This window comes from Mustela nivalis (genome assembly GCF_964662115.1).
Source record: "Mustela nivalis genome assembly, chromosome: 8".
NCBI lineage: Eukaryota > Metazoa > Chordata > Mammalia > Carnivora > Mustelidae > Mustela > Mustela nivalis.
Window position 1 is genome coordinate 46,633,476 of NC_139027.1, and position 13,042 is coordinate 46,646,517.

The 13,042-nt window shown below is 33.5% G+C and overlaps 1 protein-coding gene across 4 annotated transcripts in view; it reads left to right on the top strand.

Annotated features, from left to right (window-relative positions):
• The first annotated feature begins 872 nt into the window (after positions 1 to 872).
• Positions 873 to 13,042, top strand: part of LRRTM4 (leucine rich repeat transmembrane neuronal 4) — a 710,494-nt gene continuing 698,324 nt past the window's right edge. The window contains exons 1-3 of one of the 4 annotated variants that reach the window (XM_082745340.1): positions 873 to 1,147; positions 1,437 to 1,587; positions 3,415 to 4,961. In XM_082745340.1, coding sequence (XP_082601466.1) covers positions 1,584 to 1,587; positions 3,415 to 4,961 — 1,551 coding nt within the window. In that variant the 5' untranslated portion in view covers positions 873 to 1,147; positions 1,437 to 1,583. Of the gene's footprint in view, positions 1,588 to 3,414; positions 5,011 to 13,042 lie in introns of all 4 variants that reach the window. The other 3 variants (XM_082745339.1, XM_082745338.1, XM_082745341.1) reach the window with 3 other exon arrangements.

Below are 13,042 nucleotides of genomic sequence, written 5' to 3' on the forward strand. Positions count from 1 at the left end.
CATATTTCAGGTGTTTGATCATTTCTTCCTTTCTAATTTTGAGGATATTTTGCAAATTTTAGATAAATATAATAGCGATATAGAACTCACATGCTTTTGTTTTTCTGGAATTACACATTATAAGCCACTTGCATAAGAAAAATTTGTATTATTAATGTAGATGATTTTGAAATATAGTGCTAAGAAAAATTTGTATTATTAATGTAGATGATTTTGAAATATAGTGCTAAGGATGACAATTATACTCTGGAATAATACTCTTATTGAAGTAACATTTAGTCTCTCTTAGATAACCACACATTTGGGCAATATAGTATTAAAGATAACTACTTTAAGACTAAGAATGTACACTTTTAGAAAATAATGATCTAGACTGTTCAGTAAGATGTGCAAAATTATAGAATGTATTTAATTATCAAAGTTGGGAATTTAAAAATTAGATCTAAAATTTTTCAAATAACTATCTTCAAAAGTGATCTAATTACATTTTCCCCTTTAGTACAATTGTTTCTCTACGTGGTTTGCTTAACAAAATATAAATAAACTGACAGGAACAAAAATAAAACTCAAATTGTTTCTGTCAAAAAAGGTAACAAGTCTGTGATATATGCAGGGAAAAAAAAGCCAAGGCAACTTTTAAAAACTGCTAATTGGATAATATTTAGAGAGCCAGTATTTTACTTAATATTTGATATCACTGAATGGAACTCCTTGTCATGAGGCTTTCATAATATATATATTATTGGAGAGGAAAAAAAAAAAAAAGTGATCCTGTGCCTTTAATTTCCCTTTCTGAGAGAGGGAAGGCTGCACACCACTGACAGGCTCACTTGTTCCCGTCTTTAATGTGCAATCTGTTTTCTCCAGCGGAGGGCACTCAGTGTATCACAAACTCAAGCATTAGCACCAACAAGCTCTGAGCATCATCAGTCTCTGGAAAGCCTTCTGAATTAGACAAGGGCTGCCTCTCAGCACAGCTACAAAACACTTTAAACCTGACCAGCTAAATGGATAAACCTAGCCTGCATAGCTTTTAAACTGGGGTCTCATACAGCACAGGAGGCCTACTTGCTTCAAGAACTGAAAATCCAGAGGATGAATTGCTTTATCTGGGAATGGCAAAAGCCAGCACAATAAGGAATGCCAGGTATTCTGAAGATTTTCTTTTCTTTTCTTTCTTTTTCTTTTTCTTTTTTTTTTTACCTCTCTTTTTACAGAGAAGTTGGTTACCTTCGAAATGGGCTGTAGCTTTTTTGCACAGATTGCCAATTACTGCTGATGGGTCTCTGGTGAATTACACAATGGTCCTCAGAGCTTAGAGGCCCTCCCCCTCCCCCCCAACAGCTTCCTTCTCCCTGCCCCCCACCATCCCACCCCATGCTGATTTTTTTTTTCATATATGTATATATATTTTTTGCCTGTCCTCTCCGGGGAAGTTTGTATGGGGCTACTAGCTCACATGCGGGATCAGAATGGTGTGAATGACAGCCGCACTGTGTCATGAAGGTGGTGGTGGTTTCAGCAAGAGAGACCAAATAAGAAGAAAGCTGAGAGAGGGGGGATCCGTTTTTGGATGACAAAGGATGGGTAAGTGAACTTTTGTTGTTTCCTTCTTACCAAAGCTGATCCTCTTGGCTTCCTATTCTCAGTCGCGGCATTAGCTGATAAAAGACGGGAAAACAGGCAAAAAGCAGCAGCCTCTGAGTTTGCCAGTTGACTCAGTATAGTTGCTATTATATTTTTAGATCGTTTTCCTTTTAGTAGTTTTTTTTTTCATAATACGTAAATGCATAACACGGACTTAAACAGACTCTAGAGAAATATCTTTAAGACTGTCTCTTCTGTATGTGTTTCTACAGCGTGGGAATTGAGCATGAGATAAATATTGTGTTTGCTTCTATTTCTTGATAATATTAACCACGCTTGTATTTCTGGTCGCTGTCAGGAAGATTGTTAACACTTTACTGCGTGTGTGTAGGGGTGGGGTCGTTACTTTACCAGAGGTCGCACAAGGGTTTGTTTTATCTTTAAAGCTGTATCCTGAACACAGCTTCCAAATTTCCAGCAGTCATTTGCCAGTCTTATTTTTTCAAGTGTGACTGGCTTTTTTCCCCCCTTTCTCCTGTCTGGAAGAGCTGGAATGTATTTCAATGAGATTGTAGCTGGCGAGAGGACAGAGAGCAAGATCAGGTTTCAAATTAAAAACAAAACAAAACAAAAAACTGGTTGAGTAAAAGAAGGAGAGTTTTTTGATTAGAGGTTTGGCTGATTGCCTCTTGGTTAAAATATGAATATTTAAGAGAAATAAATTACACAGAGGGTTTTTTTTTCCCCTACCGCTAAGAAATAATAAATCTACTATTGACAGAGGAAAGAAGTCCCTTACCATGCAATGATTTGGAAATGCAGCACAAGTACCAATACATTACAACTTTGCAGGTTTTCTGAAGTTAATAGAGGTAGGGGAGGAAAAAAAAAAGTCAGTGAGAAATTTGAGCAGGTCCGGATGGAGGGGAGGGGATATAGTAATCTACTGCTTCACTCCTTGTTTACCCCCCAAATTTGCAAAAGCAACTATTAAAAAGAACAGCAAAACTAATACTATACAAGATTATTTTGCATTCTATGCAAATACTTAATAAGAATTTGACAATCTTAACTTTGGACTCTTCTGCATTATATCAGTAGTTAGGGTTCTGAGCTGGTATATCCCTGGGCAGGGGAGCCACAGTAGGCAGATCTTCCTGAATGCCGAGAGCATTTATGCTCATTAACACATTGAGAGTACCATGCACTGTTATTAGTTTTCATACCCTGCTTCATTGGCTGCCCATACTTGTCCCAATGCCATTTTTTCGAGCTTATGCATTGTTACTCCATTATGCAATAAGGATACAATTTCAGTCAGCGCAAACTTGGGTTACCTTGACAGCTTACTGAAGCTCTTTTGTCAAATCTAAGCTTGTTTGCTCAACTAGGAAAGATGTACAAGTATGGGGTTTTCTAAGTCACATTTTTGCCATTACCAGAAGACTTGGTACTCTTCCCTTTTGATACTGATGTTCAACAGCGTGACTAGCCAAATATTGTTGTTATGACAGTGTTGGCATTAAGTGATAAGACAGGCTGTGTGCTTTTCAGTGTTGATGAACATATGAACTCATGAAACTCGGGAAGGCTTTTCTTTAGTTCACGGCACTGTGGTGATTTGAAAATCAAGGAAGAATGAAGGAAACCTCATGGTAGAAAACATGCAACACTGAAGAAAACAAGACTTCAAATGTTAAATTCATTGTTCTTATATCAACTGTCCCATTACTACACTAGATGAAATGTCCCTGATATCAGTAAGCTGGTGGTGATTTATATTAATAGCTTTACAATGTGCATTTGTCTTCTTTTTTAATATTGTAGGTTTCCGTTTAATTACGCAGCTGAGAGGCATGCGTGTGGTGCTAGTGCTACTTCCTACACTGCTGCTTGTTATGCTCACAGGGGCTCAGAGAGCTTGCCCAAAGAACTGCAGATGTGATGGCAAAATTGTATACTGTGAGTCTCATGCTTTCGCAGATATCCCTGAGAACATTTCTGGAGGGTCACAAGGCTTATCATTAAGGTTCAACAGCATTCAGAAACTCAAATCCAATCAGTTTGCCGGCCTTAACCAGCTTATATGGCTTTATCTTGACCATAATTACATTAGCTCAGTGGATGAAGATGCATTTCAAGGGATCCGTAGACTGAAAGAATTAATTCTAAGCTCCAACAAAATTACCTATCTGCACAATAAAACATTTCACCCAGTTCCCAATCTCCGCAATCTGGATCTTTCCTACAATAAACTTCAGACATTGCAATCGGAACAATTTAAAGGTCTTCGTAAACTCATCATTTTGCACTTGAGATCTAACTCATTAAAGACTGTGCCGATAAGAGTTTTTCAAGACTGTCGAAATCTTGACTTTCTGGATTTGGGTTACAATCGTCTTCGAAGCTTGTCCCGAAATGCTTTTGCTGGCCTCTTGAAGTTGAAGGAGCTCCACTTGGAGCACAATCAGTTTTCCAAGATCAATTTTGCTCATTTTCCACGTCTCTTCAATCTCCGCTCAATTTACTTACAGTGGAACAGGATTCGCTCCATTAGCCAAGGCTTGACATGGACTTGGAGTTCCTTACACAACTTGGATTTATCAGGGAATGACATCCAAGGAATTGAGCCGGGCACATTTAAATGTCTACCCAATTTGCAAAAATTGAATTTGGATTCCAACAAGCTTACCAACATCTCACAGGAAACTGTCAATGCATGGATATCATTAATATCCATCACTTTGTCTGGAAATATGTGGGAATGTAGTAGGAGCATATGTCCTCTGTTTTATTGGCTTAAGAATTTCAAAGGAAATAAGGAAAGCACCATGATATGTGCAGGACCTAAGCATATCCAAGGTGAAAAAGTTAGTGATGCAGTGGAAACATATAATATCTGCTCTGAAGTTCAGGTGGTCAACACAGAAAAGTCATACCTGGTACCCCAAACGCCCCAGAAGCCTCTGATTATCCCTAAACCTACATTCTCCAAATCTGACCCTACCCAGCCCACCCTTGAAACACCAAGCCCTTCCCCAGGGTTTCAGATTCCTGGCGCAGAGCAAGAGTATGAGCATGTTTCATTTCACAAAATTATTGCAGGGAGTGTGGCTCTGTTCCTCTCAGTGGCCATGATCCTCTTGGTGATCTATGTGTCTTGGAAACGCTACCCAGCCAGTATGAAACAACTTCAGCAACACTCTCTTATGAAGAGGCGGCGGAAAAAGACCAGAGAGTCTGAAAGACAAATGAATTCCCCTTTACAGGAGTATTATGTGGACTACAAGCCTACAAACTCTGAGACCATGGATATATCCGTTAATGGATCTGGGCCCTGCACATATACCATCTCTGGCTCCAGGGAATGCGAGGTATGAACCATGATCCTCCTAAAAGCATTTCTACTTCGGGGAAGGAGAGGTAAATGTTTGAAGCTCTAGAGATGTCTCTAATCACTAGAAAGATTAATGACCCTTTTGCTTTTGGGTTTTTGCTCAGTGTGAAAGGTTACTTAATTAAATTACAACCACCAGGAAATTGACTGTTTTTGTTTTTGTTTTTTTTTTAATGGTTGAAACTTGAAAGAAGTTCATTCAAGGATGAGATTAAGTTGGAATAAAGCACTATGTTAAAACATCTGTTTTTTAACAGTTTGTATACAGGGGTTGGACTTACAAACACACATATACACAAAACTCTTTTCATTCTAAAATTAATGTCTGGTTCTTGTTGTTTGACTTCTGTAATGGAGTAAAGAGTAAAGAAGGAGGGACCAGCTTAATTTAAAAACAAAATGATTTTACCAAAATTCCAGGAGGTAATGAAGATTTAAACCAAAGAGCAATTTACCCAAGGGTTGATTTTGTTGTAAATTTTTAGTTATAATTAAAGCATGCAACAGGGATCTCACAAGGATAACTGTTTCTGTGTTACTTGCCATTTAGTTATTATACCAGCATAGAGAATGTCAGAGGCCTACTGTGTAACTGTATTAGGCTTTTAAAGATGTCTTTCTTCCTTCTTTCCTTCCTTCCTTCCTTCTTCCATTGGTTCCTTCCTTCCATTTTTTTTTTTTTTTTTAATTACTGGACATAGATCACTTTTCATAGGTTTTCTTAAGTGCTAGCTATTTGTATGTAATCAGAATAATACTTAAATTCCATGTTTTGGCTATGTCCCTGGCAACTAAAATCAGGTCATGATATTGTGGATGATTTAGCAATAACGTAATGACAGGCATAACAGGGACTGTTTGTCAATGTTGCTGTCATCCCCAAAAGAAATAATGTGTATTCTTGTTAAACTTATCCAAAACTAAGTGATGCAAATATTTATAAATAAAGAGAGAGAGATTTGAATTCTGGATATCCTCCCTTTCTGTAACATTAGCTTGAAATGAAGGCCTTCCATGTTACATTATTCTCATTTTCATGAGAATGTATTTGGATCCAGTTTCTGATTATTTAATTTTAAAGATCACTTAGAGTATCCTGCTTAGGAGTAGAAAATAGCCACAGATTTCCAAACTGTTGATAAGTAGTACTGGATGCAAATTGTTCTTTGCGTGGTAAAGTTGATCAAAAAGTACAAAGACGTGACCGCCAAGGCCTTGTTGCTGGAATAAAGTAACAGAAAGAGAAAGTTCTGGCAGTATGTTGTCTCAATATATGATTTTAGAGGATTAGTTTTTCAAAGGAAAGTTTTCATGAATGTTGAAGGAGTATTTTTCCTTTTATTACTAGTTATAGTAGTTGGAAAAAATAATTTGCTCTTTGATAATATATACCCAGTTTTTCTATAGTCCTAAAGGCAGATGCTAATGAAAATGTTTTCAGACAAGGCACTGAGTTTGAAATATTCTCAAACCTAGTAGAATTTGGAATACTGAACTATTCTTTACAGAGTTCATTTTCTCCTTTCTGTGTATAACTGAAAATAAGAAAAGTAATCCCAAATAATTAATCCCTAAAAGAAACCTGTATGAGCATTTGATCTTAAAAATTAAAGAGAATAAAAGATTTTATATGAAAGTCTTAACAAGTCTTGATGCTTTTATTACAGGTTAATATTTATATACTATACATGAATATTAGTAAAACAAGTTCATCTTGTTTTATTCTAGGTTCTCTTTATATTTTGAGATCCTTTTAAAGGCTAATAATAGAAAAAGAAAATCCAGGTCCATTCATTTTCTCTTGACTTTTATAGTAGAAAAGTGATTTTTATTTAGAATAATCACCAAGAAAGAAGAAAGATTCTTAAAGCACTAGGACTTGAGTATAGTGATTCTAAAACTTACAGAGATCTTCAGTTCCAGGGATTATTCTTTCAAATACCCTAGGCTTTACCATGATAGGAACAAAATAAAAGCGTGCTTTATTCCATAAAAGCGTGTTTCAAAACACATGTTGAGACTATATATGTTTTATGGAGGGAAGTTTATGTTCATGGAATTGTAGTGGCATTGTTGGAGTTGAATGTGGTGTTAGGATATTAAATAATGAAGAATTTAATTAAATATTGTAATGAAGAGAATTGAAATGGCAGCCTTGCTAAAGTAGATCAAACTCTCCATGCCCTAAAAAGTGAAAAATGACAGGCTATCCATTTAAGACCATTAAGTCAAGGGGTCCAGTGAAGCTAGATTTGAATGATGTTAACTTGTTTTGAAATACAAACATGTAAGAACATTGCAGCAACTGCCCCCCTTTTTTGACAGGATGTTCAATCTATTATAGTTACGGGTGAACAAAGAAATGAGAAAAAGCAAATTCTTAGAAACTGTGATGACAACCATAACTTCTCCTTAGGTCTTTGTCACCACAGAGTAAAAATTCTCCTGTTGAGAAAACTTTTCTATAAAATGAAGCTGAGAGAGGAGTGATTTGTCCAAGTTTATGATTTTTTTTAAGCCTATAGAGGTATGCTGAGTTTTAATCTGGTGTTTTTATAAACCTCACATATCAATAGCTTAGAAAAATAGTCATTAATATATTTATAATATAATTTTGTGAGTTGGGGCTTTTTTTTTTTTTTTTAAATTCAAAACACCAAACTTTACCCAATAAAGCCATAAATATTTAACTAGAAAACTTAGCACTAAATGCTAATTTTCTAAGATAGTGCCTTGGAAAAAACTACATTAAACTGAAAATTCCACCTATAGAACAGTTACATTTAGTTACCATAATCTAAATACAGTTAAAATATTTGTTTTGTCTATTTCTTTGAAGAAGAAAATAAAAATATTAAGACCCCTAATTAGAATGGTGCCTGTGAGCTAACACACAAATATAACATTCAATAAGTGAATAACTTTGGCTCTATTCTTTATAAGTTATAATTTTGAAAATTCCACATGCACATTCTATGCTAATACTTTGAAGGAGAATATTATAGTACCTTAGGCAGTAAAAATCTCTTATATCTATAAAAGAAGAACAGAGTAGATAGTTCTGAATAATTAATATGATATATGGCACAATTCTAACAGATATTTACATCTCAATCATCATACCTTGAGTGGAGCAGTGTGCTTGGTTGAACTCATTTAATTTGTCTATCCTCAATATGTGCTCAGAAAGAACTTAAAGCCAAAAGGATACAGCTTTGCCTAAAGCTTAGTAAGTTGTTATTAAGAGAAAATAGCAAAAATCCCAAAACAAAACAAAAAAGAGAGAGAGAGAGAATTGCAATACATACTTTTGAAAATAGTTTGTGAAATTTTGCGTAGCTTTATCTCGCTAAAAAGTATTACCAGAATTATGAAGTTACTATATTCTGCCTACAAAATTTTACTTTAAACTTACACAGAACAAATTTTGACTACCTGTTTTTCTAGGATACGTTGTATCAACTGAAAATAGCAAGGACCTTTATAAAATTAGTCATTGTGAATATAGGAGAGGAGAGAACACTTTCTCTTGCGAATTAAAAAAAAAAAAGGAACTGGTGAAACCTTAAAATGAATGAATAAATGAAAGAATGAAAGTGGTTTCTAAAGAAATCCTCTACCCAATGGATTTTAAAAGTTAACTAATTGAGATATAAAATTTAGTAATCCCATAATGCTAATAGGGCTACCATTAGGAAAATAGGAGTATAGGTGACATTTGATATTTATTTCCCAAATATTTGATATTTTAGTAAACAATTCTTCAAAATCAAGTAAAATATATATATAATGGTTGTAATTGGGCTGATGTTATTTCTTTCACTGCTGTGCAATAGGTGGTATAGACCATTTCTAACACTTTATATTTATTGAATATATTATGTCAGATCCTAACTATTGATTTAAGAGGGATTATTAACTTCTTCTTACACTTTAGAAATTGGCATTTTAAAGTATACTAAATGAGGGTGCGTGAGTGGCTCAGTCATTAAGCGTCTGCCTTCAGCACAGTTCATGCCTGGGATTGAGCCCCACATAGGGCTCCCTGCTCAGTGGGAAGCCTACTTCTCCCTCTCTCACTCCTTGTGCTTGTGTTCCCTCTCTCGCTGTGTCTCTCCCTGTCAAATAAATAAATAAAAATCTTAAAAAAAAAAATAAATAAAGTATACTAAATTAATTTCCAAGAACTAAAAAGTGTAATGTGTTCAGAGGATTTCTAAGTGAAGTAAGCCCAATATCCTTGAGTTTAACTTGTACTTTACCAATACAAAACTATAGAAAATAAACTTCATTTTGGTGGCTTACTACTGCTGTGTTATGTCAAAATGTTATAACGGAAACTCTGCTTTGTATATTCACATAACGTATATTTATGTGTGTGTATATGTGTGTGTTTGTATGTATGTATGTGTATGTGTTCATATACACGGAGAGAGAAATATATTTCCATTAAAGTTCCTTTCTGTTTTGGACATTTGAAATATTTGTGAAAGAATCTTGGGTTGTTATCAGAATTTGTTCGTTAGGAAACATACTTCTTAAGAGAAGTAAACCTCTCTAAAAGAGAAGTAAACCTCTCTAAAATTAGTAGTATTTCATATTTAGATAGTCTTAATGTTCTTCTCTTTTTCAAAAAGCAGAATTTAAGCTACACATTGTCATTTTTGGTGTGACTCTGGGCTAGTCACTTCCTTTCTCTGTGATCCATCACTAAATGAGTATATGCAACTAGCACAATATATCCCAACTCCAAGCATCCCTTAGACTAGTAAACTTTGTAAACTCTGCGGTCATTTTCAGGACAAAAAGGGCAAGATGGGATATGGAGGAAAAGCTGAGTTATTTATATTCATTGGCAGTGAGAAAGAAAGAACTTGAGTTAATAAAAATTGGCATGCTCAGGTGAGGAACATTATAATTTCTTTATGCTTGAGGGGAAACTTCATAATGCACATGCATGTGCGCATATGCATATATGCTAGCACACACAAACACATTTATGTATCTTTTAAATTCTGGCAAGTAACTAGTTACTTTGAGAGCATTTAAAATATGACTGATTTTTTTTTTTTAAATCTATTGTCTGAATCTGATTCAATTAAAATCTATTTGTGAATAGAGCTTTCATTAGAATATGCAAATGGTAGTGGTGAAGAGTGACAGTTTCCAAGAAAGCCTGACATGGTTAATTTAGGAAAGATATTAAATTGATGATAAGGGCTTCAATTACTTTTTTTAGAATAAGTTTACATTAGCATGTCATGGACAAAATTTTACTAAGATTCCAAATTGAAAAGTCTGACTACATTATGGTCTTAGGAATGTACAGCTTTTGACACACCCCAGTGATCTTCATGTAGTTTCAGAATTTTTCTTCTTGAGACTTGTCTGTATTCAATAAAATCTACTCATCCTAGTCTCAGGAATTACATTTATAGATAGCTTTATGCATTGGAAGTTGCTCGGTAATATTAGCATTGGGGACTTGGTGACTCATCAGAATTTTCATGTCTCTAGAGATTCATGAATCACTAAATCAAAGTGAAACACTGGCAACCTGTGTATCATCAGACAGTGGGAGTTTTGAAATATTAGTATGACTTTGGATCAGTGAAAAGCATGAAAGTGATGTTAAATATGTTTTAAAATTAAAATTGCTTTTTATAGTACCAAGAGAAGTATCATTTATCAGGTCAATTTAATAAAATCTTAATATTGTTAAAATGAAAGAGAAATTATGATGGTGTTTTTCTTAGGCGCTCCATAAGCCATTAAAAATTTAGCTGTAAATTAAAGAAAGTTGAGAAAAACCACACTACTTCCTTTGGTATCAAAATCACTACATTTTTTATAAACTGCTTTAATAAAACTCCTCAATATAAACTCCTCAATATATGCAAGCACTATGGTTCATACTCCTGCTAAATAGTTAAAAAAATAATGCTTTCACTGTCAAGAGAAATTAAGTCTTAAGCAAATGAGGATGTGGATAAATTATTTTTTAAGGGTAAGAGGTTTGACTTTAAGTCAAATCTTATAATACTTGTAAACCTAAGGTTTGGGAGTGAAAGGACGGTAAAACTAATATGCACTAACGAATGGTTAAAGTAATGGTAAGAAAATTTTTTATAAAATCAGAAAAAAAAAAAATCTTGTCCAAAAATTAAGTTTGGCTAAAAGGAACACATTGAACAATAACTGATGCCTGACCAGATAAGTAATAAACACATGCATAACTAAATAAGATTATGGTATTTAGCATTTTTTGTACAGGCTAATGAGATCTCTATATTTTAATATATAAATGATTTTATTAAATATATACAAAAGTAACTTTGAAATACAATTGTACTTAAGCAACCATGTGCAATTAAAGACCCATATATCCCACATAAATATTTCTAAAATGCTAAGATGTATATTGTATACTGATATTAAAGTAATATAAATTATACTTTTCAGTAGACACTACTTGTCCAATTCACATGTATTACCTCAAAAGAAAATATTTTGGGGAAACATTAAAACCATTTAGACATCATAATTTTGTTTCTTCTGTCATTTATCATGATTGTTTTCTGAATTTTTGGATGTCCATATCACCATCTCTTGGAAAGTTCTATTCTCTCCTTTACTTTAGTCTTTTAAATATTTACTGAATTCTCAGACCTCAGAAGGGTAAAGATATATATAATCATTAAACCTAGCAAGAAGAGTCATCTTTTTCTTTTTTTTTTAATGTAAATTCTTCTAGTAGAAGAATGTTACATTACACATTTTTGTCACATTGATTTTAAAAGAAAAAAATAAAGAAAATAACTATAATATTAAAACAAAATTTCCTGTGTAAATGTATAATTGTCATTTTTACTTAATATTTCAGTGGTTGAAATCTTCAGATCCCATTGAGCCTAAAAACTAAAAAAATAATTTTTTTGCAGTATACTTAAATATTCAAAGCAAACAAGCTAAAGTGAATATAGATGGATTTGTTTAAGAAAACTGACTCTTTTTTAGGACCTCATAAGCAAATATATACTTCCAAATAGGAATGTGTAGGGTTATGAACTGATTTCACTTTTGGGTCATTTTCAAGGTTAGTGCAAAATTATATAGACATTAATTTTGGAGTAGCAAATTATTTACACAAAGAGGAAAAATACCTGAAGTTATTTTATTTTAGAAAGACAGTTCTATTTAATTCATATTCATGGTATATTTTCATATTAAAGGTTAACAATTTTGTTTCACTGTCTTCTTTTAAGATTAAGTATTATCAGATAAAGCACTGAAATTTCACTGATTTTTGAAAGCAAACAAGAAACAGTCTGAGTTTAAATTCTGAGTTTAAATTGCTTGTTTTTAATTCTTCCCTCCTCTCTCAGGTCACATTTACTGAAGCATTGTTTTTTTCATTTTTTCCTAGTGATCTAATTATTTGCAAGGGTTGGAATTATTAAAAGTTGATTTCTTGTTTCTTTTAAGTAACTCCTATTAAATGTGCTTATGTTCAAACGAAGCCCTGAAAATATTGCCTGTTTCTTTCAGCATAAATTTAATTATTATGCATTTCATTATGAAGGTTTTGATATTTATAATTTTAAATTGACACCAGCATTGTTAAATATTTCTAATAAGACTTAAAAAAGGAATATAAATATAAATTAATTGTGTCTGAGTCTTTTTTAGTATGATCTCCACAGATGAAAAATTGTTATTTTCTTCTGTGTTTATAGGTCTGTAAAAGTAATAGCAGAGAGGTCAGCCTTAAAGTACTTTAGGTTGATGGTCAAACCATAGTATGGACCAAAATTGCATTGGTCCAGTGGTTAGATCAAGGGGTGAAAAGAAGGTCTAAGATATTTGAAACTGACTCACTTTACTTCTGTAATATTGGACAAGTAAATATGTATCTGACCTTTCTGTGATAAAATTTTTCCATCTATTGAACTGGGATAATAACTTTCCAACTAACTTGTTGAAATGATTAATGAGCTACTATTTGAAAACCACTTTGAACTCCTTCATAAAAAGCTTCAGTGTAAATATAAATGATTA